Source organism: Bemisia tabaci, chromosome 4 (genome assembly GCF_918797505.1).
Source record: "Bemisia tabaci chromosome 4, PGI_BMITA_v3".
NCBI lineage: Eukaryota > Metazoa > Arthropoda > Insecta > Hemiptera > Aleyrodidae > Bemisia > Bemisia tabaci.
Genome location: NC_092796.1, coordinates 5,699,506 through 5,719,433, shown reverse-complemented (window position 1 = coordinate 5,719,433; position 19,928 = coordinate 5,699,506). Strand labels below are relative to the sequence as shown.

General features: G+C 35.7%; 2 protein-coding genes across 5 annotated transcripts; one reads left to right on the top strand and one right to left on the bottom strand.

Moving 5' to 3' along the window:
* Positions 1–1,260: 1,260 nt before the first annotated feature.
* LOC109031267 (uncharacterized) lies at positions 1,261–11,024 on the bottom strand. Of its 3 annotated transcripts, XM_019042703.2 has the most exons (8): positions 9,954–10,017; positions 8,294–8,351; positions 8,092–8,167; positions 7,073–7,191; positions 4,569–4,812; positions 3,838–3,941; positions 2,736–2,830; positions 1,261–2,111 (listed from the first exon to the last, which is right to left on the bottom strand). In XM_019042703.2, exons 1-8 carry the CDS (start codon positions 10,000–10,002, stop codon positions 2,035–2,037), a joined length of 822 nt encoding a protein of 273 aa, XP_018898248.2. In that variant the 5' UTR covers positions 10,003–10,017; the 3' UTR covers positions 1,261–2,034. The 3 variants fall into 3 exon arrangements, with proteins under 3 accessions (XP_018898248.2, XP_018898249.2, XP_018898250.2); XM_019042704.2 differs by lacking the exons at positions 8,294–8,351; positions 9,954–10,017 and adding an exon at positions 10,883–11,024; XM_019042705.2 differs by lacking the exons at positions 8,294–8,351; positions 9,954–10,017 and adding an exon at positions 10,627–10,876.
* A 160-nt stretch (positions 11,025–11,184) lies between these two features.
* On the top strand, positions 11,185–19,572 carry SF2 (splicing factor 2). 2 transcript variants are annotated; one of them, XM_019042706.2, is made up of 4 exons: positions 11,185–11,683; positions 16,637–16,827; positions 17,669–17,841; positions 18,270–19,572. In XM_019042706.2, exons 1-4 carry the CDS (start codon positions 11,499–11,501, stop codon positions 18,444–18,446), a joined length of 726 nt encoding a protein of 241 aa, XP_018898251.1. In that variant the 5' UTR covers positions 11,185–11,498; the 3' UTR covers positions 18,447–19,572. The 2 variants fall into 2 exon arrangements, with proteins under 2 accessions (XP_018898251.1, XP_072155294.1); XM_072299193.1 differs by lacking the exon at positions 11,185–11,683 and adding an exon at positions 15,363–16,317.
* The last annotated feature ends 356 nt before the right edge of the window (positions 19,573–19,928 follow it).

The following is a 19,928-nucleotide window of genomic DNA, read 5'->3' as shown; positions in this document are numbered from 1 at the left end:
AAAAGAGAATAAATATTTATTCTCTTGGTCCATGACCATACAGCAAAACTTGAGAGAGGATGGCCAAGGTACATGGTGGGTAAGCCAGTCAAATTATGTTCACAGCTTTGCAAAAATCTAATAGAATTAAATCAATCCAAATAATTCTGACATTTTCGAGAAATTTATTGCAGTGGCAGATTCTTGGACTAGAATTTTTCAATTGAAGGCACAAGAGACGTGAATCTTCACGGCAAGTGGGTACCATTGAATAAAAATCTTAATTCCTTGATGACTATAGTCGATTAAAAAAATATTAAACCACTGGACCAGATCTGAGCTGAGAATATGAGGATGAGAATAAGTGATCGGTTACTGCGCTCAAGAACATAGGGTAACTTACTCCACACTCTGCTAGGTGCTAGCACAGTAGCTATTATTCTGTGGCACAGTCAAAGGTAGGCCTGTGCAAAGGCAAAAGTACCACTGAGTTATCTCACATATCTACTTGAGTACCTTTCAAACCTCACTGTAGAAATCTTGTGCTTGTTATGAAGCTAAGAATTGTCAACACATCATTTCTATAAGGGAACATGTCCATTTCCAGATGACCCTTAGAATAGTTGGGCTATTGTGTAGCCAACAGGTCATCCGTAAATGGGAATATTCCTCTTTTGAAGCAACTTCTGTCCAGTACACAATTCTTTACCAATTCGATTTATTTCATTTTTCTGGAGGTTCTGAAGCTATAGGTAAACTGGCAGAACTCACTTATTAGATGACCCTCGTAACACAGCAAAAGTACTCGCCGGTGAGCTGACAGCATGCCCAAAATCAGATTCTTACAGCAATAGTGACTTTTAGAGCACAGTCGCAGTCAATGTGCTTGTTTTACGGGTCATAATTCAGAAAACAAACTGGTTGATGTTTACAAAAAATGTGAACACTTTAAGTTTTGACCAAAACGAGCTATAGAATTTTAAAGGCAAAATTGGCTTTGTATTGCAAAAAGTACATACATATTTGTTGATTTCCAAGATGGTTGGCAAGTAATAAATATTTTAGGATGTGCAATGTACGTGTTCAAATATATTTTCAGTACTGTGCAAAAGCTGCAAAATATGAAAGCCTTATTTTCGTTGAAATAGTAGGAAGTTCACAAGTTACCACTTGCAGTATTCAAGAAGTTTTCAGAGTTGATACAGCCATTAAATATTTACAGATATCATAAGCACTGGGAAAATAAGAAAAGAGGTGAGAGACAAAAAAAACAAAAGTATGTAAGCTTAGAACAATAATTAACATTTTATTCACAAATAATAACAAAAAAGAAACAGAAGGAACTGAAAAAACTAAAGTTAATGATTTCGAGGCATAAAATTTTTGCAGTGTATCTGACAGTATCATTTCATCAAAAAAACCACAAGGTCAATTGAAAAAGTTGAAAAACCACTTCGTCCGGAAGAAAAAGCTAATTAAAATCTGGCCTACACAAATGCAGACTCTCTTACCTGCCTACATCATAGCAGACTGCCGAAAATGTTGTGTCAAACAAATCCAGATTTTGGTGACTTTAAAATTGTTTTTCTCTGTCAATTCGAGTCAGAAAAATAAAAGAAAGAAAAAAATTACAGGAGACTCAATTTACTCAGCATTTTATGAAAATGAATTTAAAAAAATAGGTGCAACTAACCCATTGGAAGCTCTGGATGAAGACCAATCCACTCGTACCAGTCACTCCACATGTTTTTGAGTTATACTTTATCGCCTGATCTTTACTTGACCGGAATAAAATATACATTAAATTTAAACTTTCCCTGCCAATATGCGGTAGGGTCTCAAAACTCACCCACAGGAAAAACCGATTCGTGTGGAGTGGTCTTGCTTCAGAGTTTCTCAGAGCAACAATTAACTTTCAATTATTATGAATATGATTCTAAATTCATGTAGAAAATTAAGGAAGAGGAAAACACGATGATAAATGATGTGAAAATTGAATGGAAACAAGAGAACCTATGATGAGATGAAAGTTAGATGACCAAAAGACGTTGGATTTCAGACTTTGCGGAAGCTCCTTAAAACAGGAACAATAGTGTCAAGAGCCTCGATGATCTCTGCTTTACTTTTGGCACCTATATAAAACAAAACAAAAACAAGAAAATAAGGTAATAAATGTAATTATATTTGAGAGACTGGATCATGGCACATTAATTCATAAAATTAGGAGCCTCAGATCGATGAACTTAGGTAATTTATGTTTCCTGAATGTATTTTAAGGAATGATTGTGAGTATATCTTTTGTAGCGCTCTTGTCTTTGACGATATTCTCAAAAATAAACTACAATGAGCCACTTAAAATTTTTATCAATTTCCTAATTGAACTGAATGAGCATTTAACAGGTAAATAAAATTCTAGATATTAGTGATAATTTCATAAAGGAGCCATGTCCATCCTTCTTTGACTAGTTGAGGATTCGTAATCTTCCACTTGAAGAAACGTACCTTGCCAGCACTGCATCAGTATTACTGCGAGAATTTTATTTTTTCATAGGAGAATCGTTGCACAAATTTGTCTGCAGATTTCAGAATCTGTACTCACAACAGTGGGGAAAAATCACTCAAAAAGGAAAATGTCAAACAAACTCATATGACTTTCTGAAAAAAAAAGTTTTGAAAAAATTTCTTCCTCTTACCAAAATAAAACAAAAAAGGAACCAGTGCACTTAAAAGGAAAGTGTTATGGCGATGGCACTTACCAGTGACAATCAACTTTCCGTTGACAAAAATTAAGAGCACAACACGAGGCTTCACCATTCGGTAAATTAGTGACGGAAACAGTTCAGGCTCGTAACTGAAAAAAATAAATAAATTAATGGAATAACATAATACCCAATAATAGGTTTGAAGCCTCTAAAAAATCATGAATGAAATTATGAAAAATAGGTATGTGTTCTGGAATAATCTACGACATTAACTCTGGACCAAGGTTCCTAAAGTTTTATAGGTCAAATACATTCAGTTTCAATGTAAAATAGAGTAATTTGGAGAGGAGCGATTTGGTAAAATCAGAAGGAGGTACACAGAGAAGTCCAGTCAGTGGCCCAGAGAAAATTTCCAAAAATATCTGATAAAATGATACGGTGTCTTCAAACTTGGCGGGAAAACTTCCCTGACTTTTCCAGGTTTTTACGGACCAAAATGTTTGAAATTCCCTGACCTTTACATCAACAATTTGCACACATAGAACTGAAAATTAATAATTCTAGGCATTAACTTCACTGCAAATGACAGAAACATATCTGCCTTCCTGCTCCATGTATTAATCATTTAATTAACTGAAATTGCGATTCTTTATTGGAAACAATTCCTCTTTTCACTATTCAGAGTGTGATTCAGAGCATTGGACCTAGAACCTGACCAAGACTCAGTTTATGTAGACTGCACTGATGTTTTTATCAGATTACAAGTTTCAAGATTTTCAAAATTTTTAAAATTACCAACTTTACTTTATCCTGATTTCCCTGACCTAATGAAATTTCCTGATAATCCCGGTTTCTTAGATTTTCCAGACCTGTAAATACTCTAAATGAGCCAACCCTTGTCCTTCAACCTTTGAACAATACCCCCAGCCAGTACTACTAACTTTGACTCTCAACCGCCACCTTTCATGGTGTAGACAATATAGGAATTTTCCCGATGATAAACAAGTCTCCATTGATAATTATTGATTGCATGGAATTAGCATTAAATAAGTAGATTTTCTATTGGTAGCTATAGCATTACTAGGTATTTTGATCAGAATTTCGTTAAAAAAAAAATGTCAAATGACTAGAAAACACTGTAGAAAGCTATACTGACTTGCAAAATTGTCCATGGAGTTGATTCAGATTCTCAAGACGAATAGGAAACCTTAGATCACAAGTTGCTACTACATTATGTACTTTATAATTGATGAATTTCACCTAGAAAAAGAAAGAGAAAAAAAGTTAATATGTTTAGGTTAATGAATAAAATTGATATTTTTTAAACACACATAAATGCTCAGGAGTTGTATACCTAGATTGTTTTATGAAAGATAATTGGATACATTCGTTGGTTATAATGAAAAGAACTGCTACATCTAATACTTCACATTTTGACAAAAACACTTCTCTACTTTCAGAGAAACCCCTTTCTAAAATTTCCTGTTCACAAATTGCGATCGAATCCAATTTGGGATTTGAATAAATGTGTACCAGAACCATTTGCACCAAACACTTATGTATTAATTATAGATTTAAATTAGAAAGACTCAATAATGCCTGTTTGATTTCAGTAGCACCAGATCCACCCTGCGTAGGGCTATAGGTATCAAATAATGCATACTCATTCTTTCATTCACATTGTACATTCTTCACTGTGATTTTGTTTGTATGTATCAATAACACGACAACATGACTATACCTTTTATCCAGTGATCCACCACAAAACCGTAAGTATCTACTCATGCACAATAGTTTTGCCCGAGAAAAAATGAGTAGGATAAAAAGAAAATGAACAAAATATTTTTCTTGATTGGACAGGATAGTTAAATCTCCATTTACACTTACTGGAAAATTTAATTTTTGGAGGATCCTAGCAAATTTTCTTGAAGCTAAATTTGCAGAATTTTCATCTCTTGCACCAGTTACGACCATTTTCCCGGAACGGAACACAAGCGCAGAGGTGCGCGGCTCCCTCAACCTCATGACGACCCCACAAAATCTAGATGGGTTGTACTCTGAATTCCGTACTTGATTGTTGATTTTGACTAAATCTAACTGACAACCTAGATCTACTGAGCTGACGGTATTCCTGAAAAAAGAAAGAGGTATAAATGTAAAAAAATTGTTTGATTGAAGATTTGATGGTTACGAAGCCACGCCTTAAAGCCTTTTAGCAAAAGAATCAAACCGGCAAAATTTGGAGAGATGAAATCAACTTTTTGGACAAGAAGCAAATTTTTCCATAGAAAATATTCCACAATAATATTCATGAATAGAAAATTATTTTGATTGAACTCTCAATTTAATGGATTATTCGCTTTTGGTTTGCTTCTTTTTAATTGAAAATATTTGATTCAGTGGGAATGTGAAAATTTATTTACGTCTTTGTTTTGGGAAGGTTCCCTCAAGGTAGTTATAAGAAAATTCATACTAAAGTATTCTTTCTTTCTATCTTGCATTATTTTGCTATGTTCTTTGGTAGGACCACAATCGGTTGACTTTAATACCAATTTTTTTTTTTTAAGCACAGGTTATTCAGGCTGCTTGTGGGTTGAAGTAATGACAAAAAGAATCTTTCATTGTTCCTATTTGTAAAAAAAATCTTGGTCAGAATAAGATGGGGCTTTTCAAAATTCATTCGTCTGAATTATGAATATAACAGCAAAGATAGGCATAAACTGACATGTTATTACAGCTTCAGCGCATAACTCAAGAGCTGAAACTGGCAAAAAAAGAACATTATGTGAAATATTGCCACATTGCTACACAAATCTGATCATAGATAAATCTAATTCTACTTCAATGTCAGTCATATGTTTCCCTCTGTTTGCTGATTTATTAGAATTAGAATTTTTCTTGAAATCATGAGACATCCTCGTTGAAAGTGCTCAAAATGTTTCTTTTCAAGGATGCAAAAAGATTTTTTTGAGTAAAATTATAAACTAGAGGAAACTAAAAATTACCATGAACAAGATACAAACACTTCAGTATATTTCAAAAATTCTAACTTTAGTTAGAAAGCGCTTGTTATGTAGGATACGGTAAAATGTATTTTCTTACATAGTCATATCAGTTTATAACATTTTGGAGGGACAATCAGAAGTAGAATGTTCTTTCCAGAAAAACATTGATTCCTATATGTTGTTACTGTGACATATATTGAAGGTATTCTTCATATTTGGAGACGTCTTTAAGACCGATAGGGTTCATAAAAAGTTTTAAAAGTTTACTTTGGTATCAAAAATAAAAATGACATAACTTATTCCTCCCTTCTACCTGCATGACTGTAAAGTGGTTGTGTCATTGGATAAAAATGTAAGGGAAAATTGACATGAAAATTTATCTTGAGGCAATTGGAAATTTTATTTGTTTTGGTGTACTTAGGATTTTCAAAAGTTCATTCTCCAGGACACTGATTGTTGCGATAAGCTCTTAAGCTCCTTATTTGGCAATTTGGCACATGAATTATCCAATACTTAATACATTTTCTCTTTATGCTAAACAAACAAAATTGATCATTGTTTCTGGAAAAACATTACATCAGAAAATATTACAACGAAATGATTAAATTATTAGAAAAATTATGATTTTTTAAGTGCGGTCAACAAGGACTTGAGGGAACGATCGTTGTTTCTGGAGAAACGATATTTTCAGAGATTTTTTTCCAGAAACGTTACTTCCAACAAGGTAAAACTGTGCTTCTCCTCACAGGCAACTTTTATGGAAAAATATTCTTTTTTCCTATACAAAGCAAACCAACAGAAAAAAACATATAAAAAACCAGGAATATCAGAAACTTAGTTTTTAAATTTTTTAATGAGTTAAATGTTTTGGAGAGAGCCCTCTATTTCAATAAATTCTGTTCCTTTTCCTCTTAATTTTAGCTATTCATTCATACTTTGTTTTTCCTCTGCATCTGCAATTTCACTTTTTGGAGAGAATATTCCCTAAGCTCATCACTTTTTTCAACGCCTTGAAAAGAGCCCTCCACTCCAACTAATTCTGCTTACTTTCCTCTTAATTTAACAATTAATTAAGTTACCACTTGTTATAGTTATTCATTCATACTTTGTTTTTCTTCTGCATATACAATTTCACTTTTTTTTTTGTTTGTTTTTGTCGTAAATTTTTCTCTTACTATTGAGCCTTAAAAATATTATTTTTTTGTTCTGTCAGGCTATGCCAACCATTGTTTAGTTATTTCCTTGTTGTTTATCTTATTTGGTTTAGTAACATATGCCACACAAGCTCACTTTTGGCATATGGAGCTGTTTTGTTTTACTTTTGTAAATTTAAATTTTTGAAATAAATAAATCTTGAAATCTTGAAATCTTAGTTCAGAAACTTACTGGATGGTTGGGATGATACCCGCCTCAGTGCTGGCCGAGACAGGGGCTGTATTCGTTACCAACTCCCTGTGAGGATTTGGAATTACAGGAATTGCCTTGGAAGCTACATTCGGAGTGACCTAAAACAAACACCATTTTGTTAAAAAAATTGACCATTCACATAAATGATGTACTGCACATTCGATGCGTAGTAAAATTAACCTAATGGTTCTCTAATGTTGCCTGCATTTGCATGCCTCTTTTTTGCATACTTGCAAAAAAACCATCAGTAAAATGTTCTTAAGTTTTTAAAAATTGTTTAAATCAATTCGACAGAAAAACTCGTAAGATCCAAAGCCTCCCTCACATTTGTTTTTCTGATTTAGAGTAATTTTTTTTTCTTCATTTTACCAACTTTTTGGGGGAAGGTAGTCCTTTACATACATTAACATGTATGTTGTACCAAAATTATTTCATGCTCCCTGTTATTAAGTGATCGGTGAAAGCTTTAAACATGCAAATTAGAATAGGGCTGTGCTTGACCTTCAGCTTTAAAAGGAAACCTTGCAGAGGTCTCGGAGATAGAAGTTGCCATTATTACAGCACAATAAGAGATAATAAGTCAGGAGACCACCTGGCAATCTCCGATAACATTTTCATTAAAAAAACTCAAGCAAGGAACTGAAGAAATCATTACTTTTTCCGGAAAAAAGAATGCAATGGAATAAATGGATAAATTAAGGATAAATGTATTACTTTTTATTGTATTAAATACATTGTAAGAATCTACGCCAAATAAGTTTAGGCACTTTTAGACTACGACGGAAGATCGTCTCACATCAATTTAGCGTGAGAAGTAAATGTAAGAATCAAGGTGGCAGATCTTTCGTTGCAGTTTATGGTTAAGTGTATGAACTTATTTGGCATGAACTCTAATTAGGAAACGATAATTCCTATGCTTTTGCCATGGGCATCAACCCATGTAAAAAATTAAATATATTACATGCTCAGATTTTCATTTCACATTGAGAAAGACTTACAGACTTAGCTGTTTCAGCAGCAGCTACTGCTCGTGAGTTGTCCTCCTCTCCTTGGTTCTCCATTATGAACTCAAACCTGGGGAAAAAAACACATCCATTAGTGACAGGAATGCCGAAAAGGAGTTTGAAAAAGGCTCTCTTTTGCTCTTGCTTACTGGGGTATGAGTCAACAACTTTTACAAATTGGAACCAATATACTTACAGTGGTAGACTTGTCAATTGTTCTCGACCGCGCGAACGCAACCAAATTGAGGATTTGCCTAAAAAATTGAGGAGGCAGAGTATTTTTTTTAAAATTTTTCAGTTTATTGCTTTTGAACTCTTAACACGTTGACTGCCACGGTGTTTTAGGTACTTATTTCCCCCGGCGCCATAGCCTTTTCTTTTTGGTATTTTTTCTAGAATTGACTATATCAAACCTAAACTTCATAGACCTTCGTAATATTCTTTCAGCTTTCAGCCTGAAGCCGCCGGTCGTTACGACCGGTATGGCCTCCGGTGAAAAATAATGCACCGGAGGCCACGCCGGTCGTCCGGCCGGTCGTGTGTTCCTTGAGAATCAGCAACGTTGCGTGACTCGCGCGCAGTCAACCTACAACCTTGAACGGCATGGAATTACTGGTAAGGACTGGTAAAACTGGGTAGGAGACAAACCCAGATACTTACCCCCTAACACCGAGTTTCAGGCGAATCCATCGGCAAAAAGTCGAGGTTGCCAATTGTTGACCATTTTGAACTTTAATCGGCGGCCATTTTGAAAAATTAGGGTTTTTTTAAAAATCTAACGTCAAATTCGTTTTTCTCGTGCCAAAATACCCCCAGATACCGAATTTCAGGTGAATCCATTGGCAAAAAATCGAGTTTGTCAAATTTTCGGCCATTTTGAACTTTGACCGGCCGCCATTTTGAAACAGTTTGAGATAATGACTTCGGGTTTGCGCGAAAAAATTTCTTTTTTTATGTTCTTTCGAACGAGGTATCACAAAATGGGTCTTCCCATTTGAAAAAAAAAGTTAGGGTCCGTAACCCCCCCCTCCCCAAGGGGGGCCCCCCAAAATTGGGGGGGGGGGTTCAAAAAGTAGCTCCCTTTGATCTAGGAACACCCTCCAAGTTTCAAATCTCTACCTCAATTAGGTCAAAAGTTAGGAGGGGGGGAGGGGACTTTTCGAACACCCTGTATTTTACCTTTTTACCCCTACCTCCCCCCCTCCTAAAAAATTGTTCCTCCTTTTTTTAAAATTTATTTTTCAAGTTGTGCCAAAATTTAGAGGTCTAAAATTAATATTGAGGTAAAAAACCAACGATTGTAATTATATTCTAATTTAAAACAAAAAAAATAGCGAAAAAGAAAATTAAAGTTGAAAGAGAAAAAATCCCCCCCCCTCCCAATTGTTATTCCCCTTTTTTAATTTATTTTTCAAAATGCGTACAATTTCTAAGGTTTGTAACTAATATTAAGCAAAGAAAACAACACTATTGTAATTTTATTGTACTAATAAATAAAGATGATAAAGAAAAAGATCCATGAAAATGAAAAAAATAAAAAATCCCCCCCCCCCCAAAAAAAAAACAAAAAACAAAAAACAAAAAAAAATTCAGTGGTGCATTCTCTTGCTGGGGCCATGCCGGTCGTGAGCCATAAGCGTATACACGGCTCCGCCGGTCGCTGGCCTCACAGTAGCCTAGTAATGCGAGCGAGCGGGTCCCGGTCGAAACGACCGGCGTGGCCCCGGCAGAACCCTTCGAGGCCGGTCGATACGACCGGCGTGGCAGTCAACGTGTTAATGAATAATGCAACTTTGGCACACATTTTAGAGTTAACAAAAAATGAAACAAAATATTGATCAGCGCTTTGTGTTGACCTTTTTCGTAAAAACCCGGCATATTCCAGAATACTGGGTTTGAGGACATTCTGTCAATGATTTTTTGTCCGCGCACCTGTTTTGTCCAAGAGTTTACGTCCACGTGTAAAATAAGCGACAGTTTTTTTTCTTTTTCATCCATTTAGAGGAGAATAAGTAATCCATGCAGCGTGAGCAAACATTTCCAAATCATGAGTTGAAAACGCTAACTCTGCAAGTTTAAATATTACAGCCAAAAACACAGCGGACAGGCGCACTGCTGGCACTAAAGGCTCACTGGCGCCTACAAACCTACAGAGATTGTACTTACATGTGGACCAATTAACTTTGGGTTTCAGTTGGTACATGGACCAAAACTCCCGTGCCGAAAAAACACGTGAACGTGAACTAGGAACTGGAAAAACAGGTGCGCGGACAAAAAATCGTTGATGAATGTCCTATAACCAAATACTGCAGAAGGCCTAGGACAATTTACATCCCTGGATTGGTGGAGCTACACTTCTTCAAAAATGATGCAATAGTACTGAGCCATTGGTACTAATCTCATAAGAACCGTCCTTAACAGACATCACCCAATAGGAGGAAGGAGACACATATGAACATGGCAATTCTTGTAGTAGTGCAAGGCAGTTAATACAGTGAGACCGTTGAAAATATAGTTGAATCAGCAAACCTGATTGGACTGCGGCTGCCAGGTCGCGAGAAATTCACAAGTTAATCAGAAAAATTCATTGGACTTAAGCTAAAATTGCTACGCATCTGAGTGGAAATGATGAAATGACTTAGGCCCTGAAATTTTGAGCAAATATTAATGACTGGATGGTATCCTAAACCCCTTGGCGATGAATGCCACTGTTAGTGCTCCGATTTTCTTGCCACAATATTTCGCACAAAAAAGGAGGGTCTTCGCGGATATGATTTAAACTAACCTTAACTATTGGATTACAGATGTGTTTTCACGAGGGATGAAACGTAGAAATGGGCTGCAATATTCGTAAAATATACAAAATTAAAACGAAAATACTAAAATTACTAAAATAAGAAGAAAAATTCCAGCGTGACACTTTTCAATGCACTTTTGCAGCATGCGAAGACTCGGAGAAAATAATAACATTGCTGAATGGTTTATTGTGGAGTCAGGTTTTTGATGCAATGTCGGTCGTAATCTTGTAATCTTTGTTTCCTTCGTCCATTTTTGTTCGTTTCCCCTCGCTTCTCGCTCTCGGAGTCGGAAGGGCTGTTAACAATTTTCTCACGCGTCGATTTCCATCCTTGTTGGTAATTTCCTACCTGTAAACTCTGTCCTATTTCCAAGTATCCGAGCTAATTTACAACCCTTAACTCTCCTCATTTTGTTCGAAATTTTCGGTGAAAGTGCTCTTCGTCCTCCGTCACTCCAGTCTCATGGCAGCATAAGAACGCCTTCTGTCAACGTCGCAGTTTGTTTACAGCGTGTGAGGAAGGAATCTATCCAAATTCCTGTCGTTAAACCGCTAGACCACTCTCCGTTTCCCGAGGAAATAAGTAGTCTCGCACCAAAATAAAATGTCATCCCGCAACGACTCGAGGTCCGAACGAAACGAGTGCAGGGTTTACGTCGGTAACCTCCCACCAGACATTCGCACCAAGGATATCCAGGATCTGTTTTACAAGTTTGGAACCGTCACGTATGTTGATTTGAAGAACAGAAGAGGACCGCCCTTCGCCTTTGTCGAATTTGAGGACCCTCGGTGAGCTTTCTTTTCTCTACTACAAACTGCGCTCAGCGAGGGAGGACTCAACCAATGCTGAGTCGGTGTTTCTTCCCACCGCAGAACGAGCTCTATGGATTTGAGGACCATATTGGAATCCTTCATTTAAAGTGTCGTCAAAAAAGATTAGCATTATCTCATATATAATTGGTGTGCCTAGCTGCTTCTTCATCACCCGTCAGCGCCAATGGTTTTGGCCGCCACTTTTCTTTTTGCATCAAGATGAAATTGGTTGCAGCTGTCATTAACTTTTGTCCCCTTTTTTCTACTGTATCACTATTCTTTGGTGAATTTGAGATCCCGGAGTTTAACATCCCTCCTATTATGTGTCCTTGTACTAGAGTAAGTCTTGGACCTTTCATCGATATCAAAACGATCAGTTTTGAGTTTCGTAACCATGGAGAAGCCTGCTGTTTTTTTAATGTTTTTAACATCCAATTCAGGTTCCTTTTTTGCAAATCAGTGGTTCCACCAATCGCCATCCCTTAATAGAATTGAATTTAGATCTTACGCCTGTCTTGAGGATTTTACTGATCAGCTGAAGTGAACCTGTTTTAATAAAACACCTAAAGTACCTAACTAACTTTTTTGACAACACTACTTGATTAGTTCATATTGTTTTATTCCAATGTGCCTGTATTAGCACATCCTTAAGGACTCTACTTAATACTTGAGATAATGAAACCTCGCAGTGATTACTCACCTGAGTTGCATTTTTTCCATTGATGAAATGAAGTTTTAGGAGTTGCTAAGTTGTAGTAAGATTTTGGAAGCTAAAATTGGTTGTAATCTGAGCCTCAAAATTTTGCCTGTACCAAGAAGCTAGGAGAACGCCATGAGTCAAAAACAGTAGAAATTGAATACGAAGAAGGCTTTTTTCCTTCATCCCAACCTATGTGGATTGCGATAAACTGCATTACTTTTTCATCCTCGTCCAATGTCGCGATCGAGTCTGTTCCATGCGTTCGAGTGGAACACTTGGATCAATTTTCTGTTGTGGTTTCCGAGCGACTATGTGCAATCTTAAACCTCAAGCAGAACAGCTTGGACCACACAGATAACCTGATCCATCACGTTCCATGGATAAAAAAAACCTCTTATATTTTTCTTATTTTTCCCTCTCTAAAACAACATCATTGAAGAATTCCTTCACTTGATGCTGGAGCCAAGGTTCAGGCGTCTCCGGCATCTCTTAGGTATCACTTAAATATTTTAATCAAATCTATTCATAATGTAAATGAAATGAAAAGTAAAATGTGCAGTGTGAAAGAGAATTCATTTTTTTCTGGAAGTGAATTTTATGACACCTTAAAGTATGTCCAATGCCTAAAATTTTGTGAACTTGTAGGCAACCAGAAATGTATAAATATTGCAGTCTAGATACATCTTAAGTATCATAATTATTGCGCTGTTTCATCAGTCAAGTGGGTGTCAAAGTAGGAAACTCCAAGTCCTTCTAATGTAACTGTTTCAGTTGGTCTACCGTTATCTAAGTCCATATTTGTACAGGAATTATTAATATTTTTCTCTTTTTAGCCTCCATTTTGCATCGCTTCCTTTATCTTGGATAGTGGAAGCTGGTAAGAAGATGAGTGTTCTTTAATTATTTTTTTGTTAGGTGCTCTGTCGCAAGATTTCTCAATTAGTAATCCTGTTACAAGTCGTAGCAAAACAAATGAAAGACTTCAATTTCAAAATATTAAAACTTCTGTAATCTGATGTAATTTAATTTTGATCTAATTCTCTTAGTTTCTGCAATTTCATTGCAGAGGAAGGAGAAGATGAAGTGGTCTTAAAGACCTAAGCAATGCTCCCCTTGTTTCGGGGGAATTTTCTAAGTAGCATAAAATTTGGCAACCTCAATTTTCTGTCATACTGATCTTCTACAAGAATGTCACATTCAAGAATTCTCTCATCATAGTTAATCTTGCACCCCAAAGAAGAGGTAATAGTTAATGCAGACCAATGTAAGAATCAGAAAAAAAAAAAAAAAAAAACTCATCACCACGGAAAAATCATTCGAGAATGTTCTTGTTTACATATGCACTTAGCCTTACCCTCTAAGTACAATTGATTTTTAAAAAATATATCTTGGCTGTAGACTGAAAGGGGTGCAGTAAAAGTCCTGGAACAAGTAAAATGTATCTGCTGAATGGTTTTAATTTTAAAGTTGAGATTTGAGGTACATCCGTTGTGTGAGGAAACTACGTTTTGAGGGGACTACAATTTTTCCCCCGACCTCCCCCTCCCATTTGTAATGTATATATCAAAACGAGAGGGATAAAGCTTCTTGTGCAAACAATGAGTTAAAACTATGAAATTGCTCGTTTACTATTAAAAACCAATGCTGAGTTTTTTTTAGGTTCAACTCCTTAAATCCCTAGACATCAATTTTCATTGAAAAAAAAAAAGCCAAGGTAAATAACTTCTTGCACACTGCTGCCGTCATTTTGCAGAAAATTGAGGTATTAACCTGACAATAAATCACATGAAGGATGCTATCTAAAAAAAAATATTAAAAAAACATACCTCTGCCTTTAAGGAAGCAAAAATGTCGGCGCCTCTTAGTAAACTAATTAGCAATTTTTAATTGAAGGATGTACCACTAATCTCATCTCTTCAGCAGCATTTGTCCAAGAGTTATTTTGCTATCAGGAAAATTTGCCACCCTGTGTATGTTATTTTTAAACTCTCTAAGCGCCTTTTTTGACTATTCCAATAATTCACAAGCATTCTTTTTCCCTCCTTTATTCAGATGTTTGACTGCGAAGAAGGTCATAAGAACGTGTTAACACGAAGTATGATTGGAATTGGATTTAGAAGAGGATTGGACTCCGTGTTAACACTGGTAAAGTGTGTTGGAGTGGATTTGGACTCCATTTTAACCCAAATTGGACTCCATTTGATTGGAAAAGGATGTGGAAAAAGGATACAGGAAGGATTTGGACTCAATTTTTACACAAATTGGACTCCATTTGAATGGAAAAGGATATGGATAAAGGAATCAGAAAGGATTTGGACTTCATTTTATTTGGATAAAGGACGTTAAAATGGATACTGACTCCATTATAATCGAAAAAGGATTCAGGAGAGGATCGGGACACTCGCTTTAATTGGGAAAGGATTTTCATGTGGACGCGTACTTCGAGAAGTCGCCACTGTTTTTTCTGAAAATAATTTCTGACTTAACTATTGGATCCACGGATTACCCCTAGGATAAAAGTGAGTCTATTATAAAAACGAAAAAAAAACATGAAAAAAGCTCCAAATTTTTTCTTCTCTTTCAGTAGTCACAAAGAAAATTGGCCTCTAATTCATTCAAATTTCATTTTTCGTAGATTCTGTTGACAAGGAAATTTTACAGTTTTTCAGTCCCACTAATAGAATCTTACTTTCAAAGGCACTTAAAAAATAGTGCACTGATTGCAATTAATTAAGTAGATTAAGACTGCAATCAAGTCCCTGGTGTCCGAAAGTTACTGCATGAAATATATTTATTATGCAACTTCTAACCATGCGAAATTGCATGGTTTTGCTATTAAATCCAACTTTCTTACACAATTCTTGAAGAATGAGCTCATGTGTTAGCACTGCATGGATACATACATTTTTGACATCACGATACAAAAAATAATTATAAAAAGGAAACAGTTTTTTTAGTGTACTCATTATCAGGTGGAAAAGGAACAGAAGTCTGGTTGCCATTGCTTTGATCAGGGGAAGGGGGGAGGGTATGTCAAAGAAAAATTTGGCTGCAAAATTCTTCTCAGCATTATCCCAGCCCACTAACCCGCTTGGAAACTCCTCTAAAAATGTGCAAGTGCACACATCTTAGATCTCAATCAGTGAAGTGTAGCTTTCAAGTAAGAAAGAACTCGAAAGTGTTCAAAGGTATCAAGAGAAAATTGAAATCATACTTGGAAATTATGTTTTTCTCTTCCCCTTCCCCAGGAACAGGTTTCGTTATTTATGGCCCAAAAAATTTGCCTCAGATCAATTTTTAAAAGCTCTAACAATTCAAATATCATTCAATTATGCATTCTGTAGTGGCTTCCTCCTGCCCCCTCCATGTGAAAGTGTCAAAATTTTAAACCATTGGTAATTTTAGGTGATAAATGAAACTTTAATCAGTGATGAATGAAGCTTTATCAGAGATTAATGTTGTGGTTTTTTGTCAGTGTGTAAGTCTCTTTTCTGTGTTGGTCATAAGGTCCAGAATGGAGAGAGATAAGCTTCCCAAGCTGTTCAAAAGTGAACTGGAAAGACACCCAAAAAATGAGATAAACCATCTGAAGCTCATTCCCCTACCCATCAGCTATTCCATGTCTCTTGAACTCATTTCTCACGTTGCGTTACATTTCACAATTTGTACAAATAAAATGAGCTATAACCAGATTAATTCTCACGATGAACTTTGATCAGTGTAAGGAATACATTCAGTTATTTCTTGCACCAGTCTTATGCCACCTTCCTTTGTTAGTGTTAAACTGATGCCATTGTTTTCATGTTTCATCAGAGATCATATCCCTGTAACAGTGTAGACATAAAATGTACCCTGATAATTGAATGAAAGTAAAATTGATGTTTGATTTGATCCTGATCTTCTTACATCGGCAGGTATTTTTTTCAAAAACTTGCACTCAAGAATCCGCGACATTAATTTTTTGCAAGCTGAATGAGTGCCTTTTGTTGCATTTCTAAGGCATGCTGTACTGAAGTATTTAGTTCAGATTTTTTTGAAAAGTGGGTAAAAATTCTCTATCCTGGTAAGTATATCTGAACATCTGTAGCTCAATTGCAACCCATGGCTGTAGAAAGAAAATATCTTTTCCTCCCTCGGGTAAAAAATCTTCCGACTTAATCAACCCTCTCAATCACTCCATTTCTGTAATTCAATCACACTTTTTTAATAGTTTTTTTTTCATCTTTTAGTGATGCGGATGATGCTGTGCATGCTCGAGATGGATATGACTATGATGGTTACAGACTACGAGTTGAGTTCCCGCGAGGGGGAGGTCCCAACTTCCGAGGAGGCAGAGGAGGTGACCGTGGAGCTAGTTCCAGTGGCCGAGGCGGACGAGGCCCACCAGCCAGACGCTCTCAGTACAGAGTTCTTGTTACAGGTTTGTTGATAAGTCCGTATTAAATGTGAATTATATAAAAAATGTGTCCTATCATGTACATAAATTCTGAGGCACTCAATGTTCTGGGTTGTTCTGAGCGCATCATTGTTTTGAGCTATCTCCTGGTAGCAATGTTCAGCACAAATTATTTACTATGGAGCCCTTTTTTGAATTTTCATCAAAATTTACATGGATTTATTATATAAAAAATTATAGCATTGGCAGGTACCTCTAGACTTCACTCATGTCATAAAAATTTATTGGGCTCTCCGTCAGTACTTTTAAACAGTGGTGCAGAAAGTGATCCAGTAGGTTGTGGGAGAATGTTAAGGAAAAGCGCTACCTTAAATAAAGAAAACCTTTAAATGCGCTCTTTTTTTAAAAGAAAACTGCTTAGCGTTTTCCTATTTGCAAAGGAAACGGTGCAAGGCGCTCTTTTATGCAAAAAAAATTGTGAAACAGGCAGTCTTACAAGGACAATAATGTGAAAGCCGGGTCAAAAAATGTGAAGGGAAAAGAGTCTCAAGTGGGCAGCAATGTAAAGGCAGCCTCAAATGTGAAGACGAAGAACTCTCTGCACTCCACCTCTAAGGCACAGGGAAATGCTCTAGTTTCATAACTTTCCTAACTTTTTTATTTTTTTATCTCTCCGATGTTTTTTAAATATTTGCCGAAAAATTTTGCATGAAGTGTTTCTTTCTTAATAATCTTGATCCATATGATAAAAAAATGTTCTTTTGGGTTCCACCCTTTTTTAAACCACCTTGCCGAAGCCAACGAGTTCATGGAAAATTTCCCAGCATAAAATTATAATTCACATCCAAATATTATTTTCTTTCAGGACTGCCTCCGTCTGGAAGTTGGCAGGACTTGAAGGACCACATGCGAGAAGCCGGTGATGTATGCTTTGCTGACGTCTACAAAGATGGAACAGGTGTTGTTGAGTTTTTGCGACATGACGACATGAAGTATGCGTTCAAAAAATTGGATGATTCTAGATTTAGATCTCATGAAGTAAGTATAAAGATACTTTTTTCACTACCGCTGCACAAAATTTGTATAAATACAACATTTTTTGATGAGGCTCATTTGCACAAATAATTATTTCCCTGGTCGCATTTCAACTATAATCAGGGAGATAATCGTCTTATAGTTTTGATTTAAAAAGTTGGCTGGGGCTGTGCAATGCCATTGTGTCGAGTAAATGTTTTTTACTTAAAATTGTTTTTGAAAGCACCGAACTAGAGTTTGATCAATTATTGTACAAGAACTTTTTAAAAAATCACTTTTAAAAATGCATCGGTTAAAAATTCAGTATATCAGTATAGTGAGTAAAACATTTTAAAAATTAATTTTAAAATTATCAAAATATTGTCTTATTTGTTTTCCATAAAACTGATAAACAATTCTGTTTGTTAAAAAAAAAAACATTTAATTTTTAGGGTGAAGTTTCTTATATCCGTGTGAAAGAAGATTACTCTGGTGATGACAAAGATAGTGATGATCGTTACAGCGGCAGATCACGATCACGTAGCTACTCACCACCATCTCGTTACCGCAGTTCACCAACATATTCCCCTGTCCGGCACTCCTACAGTCGAAGTCGCTCTCCATCATGAACCAGAAATAATACATAAGCGTCTGCAATTCAGCAAGAAGGATTGTCTTGCGTTAGATGCTCGATTTTCATTTACCCAGTTTCTTCTTTTTAATTTTTCTACACTTTTTCCTTCTTTTTTATTTTTTTCTTCTTCTTTTTCTTAATTGTAAGCAGAACTAAGTGATGTATCCTACTGTGGTTCCATGAAAATGTACATTTATTACCTCAAAAGTGTAGGTGTATCACTAACCTACTGGTGTTATTGTTTAAGTGTATTATATTGAAGAAAATTTGAACCTCTCAGTCCTACACTGCGTGTAAAGAGATACCATTAAACCTAGTGTAACATTCTATCAGACAAATATTTTTAATTTTGACTGCAAGGGCAATTATTTATTTATTTTTTTTTTTTTTAATCAAAACAAATGCATAATTGATATTATTTAAGTTAAAGAGACTATGAGAGCTGAACAATGGTGTAATTATCGTTCATTGTGCTCTGATCCATAATTAGTCTTTTTGAAGACAAAGTGTGTCCTCAAATTCATACGGCTAAAAGTCAAAAAGGCTATTGTGTATTCAAGTTAGTTGTCTTATAATGAACCTAGACTTTTTTTTCTCTTTTTAATACTTATTTTTTGAGGCATGAATTGAACCATGGTATTGTTCTCTCACTAAATTAGAAAGAAATTGTCAAGTTCATCTCAATGTGACAAGCATTGTAAGCCTACATAGATCTAATGAGTCTTAACTCATTGTTCCTCTGGAATGACCGGGTTTTTCTTTGCCATTTCTTTGCTTTACTCTGTTATTTCCAGTATCCTCTTTTTTCTTCTTTTTTTGTAAGAGCAAAATATCAGAGTAAGATTCATGATAGGAATGTGTAGAAAGATTAAACAAGTAAGTTTCTGCTGTTTTGTCAGAGGTTTTTAAACACATATTTTAAGATAGCTCTTCAAGAGCTATACTTGATGCTTTAGCTTATGATTAATGTGTACCTTCTGAAAGAATAATGTTTACTTTTAAGTATCTGCTAGTTCTCGGTTAACAGCCACTTAAATGGAGGCCATTTGACTTATCGTCACAATAATTTTTGTACTTTGTAATTGAAAAATCAATAAAATTCTTATGATTTTTAAATCGCACCTGCTGCTTCTTTCATTGGCTCATAGTCCTCAGTCAGTCTACCAGAAAATCAACTTTAATGTCCAACAATCTGAGTAACTTGATGGTTTGAGTACCCAAAAAAAACCAATCTTTTTTCCTTTTTTTCAAAAGGCAGATTTTCTTTCTTTGTCCCAAGAACCAAGATTAGAGGAGACTGAACTGCTGAGCAAAAGCAAATTCGATGAATCTTTGTTTCAACAATTTAGTTTCTTCTGTGAATTTTTTTTACATGTAATGGTAAGCTTTCAACCTCTCATCCCGTTCGATGAAGCTCCTAAAATTTGAGGATAGTTGTATCAGTAGGTTAAGTTCACATTCTGTCTCCATTCAGATC

Excerpts from the sequence above, each read along its gene's own strand:
- SF2 (XM_019042706.2), top strand. The coding sequence starts at position 11,499 with ATGTCATCCCGCAACGACTCGAGGTCCGAACGAAACGAGTGCAGGGTT. Across the intron at positions 16,828-17,668 it reads GTACAGAGTTCTTGTTACAG|GACTGCCTCCGTCTGGAAGT; the intron begins GTTTGTTGATAA and ends ATTTTCTTTCAG. Across the intron at positions 17,842-18,269 it reads CTAGATTTAGATCTCATGAA|GGTGAAGTTTCTTATATCCG; the intron begins GTAAGTATAAAG and ends TTTAATTTTTAG.
- LOC109031267 (XM_019042703.2), bottom strand. The coding sequence starts at position 10,002 with ATGTCCTCAAACCCAGTATTCTGGAATATGCCGGGTTTTTACGAAAAA. Across the intron at positions 8,352-9,953 it reads GCCGGGTTTTTACGAAAAAG|GCAAATCCTCAATTTGGTTG; the intron begins GTCAACACAAAG and ends TCAATTTTTTAG. Across the intron at positions 2,831-3,837 it reads CTCCATGGACAATTTTGCAA|TTACGAGCCTGAACTGTTTC; the intron begins GTCAGTATAGCT and ends TATTTTTTTCAG.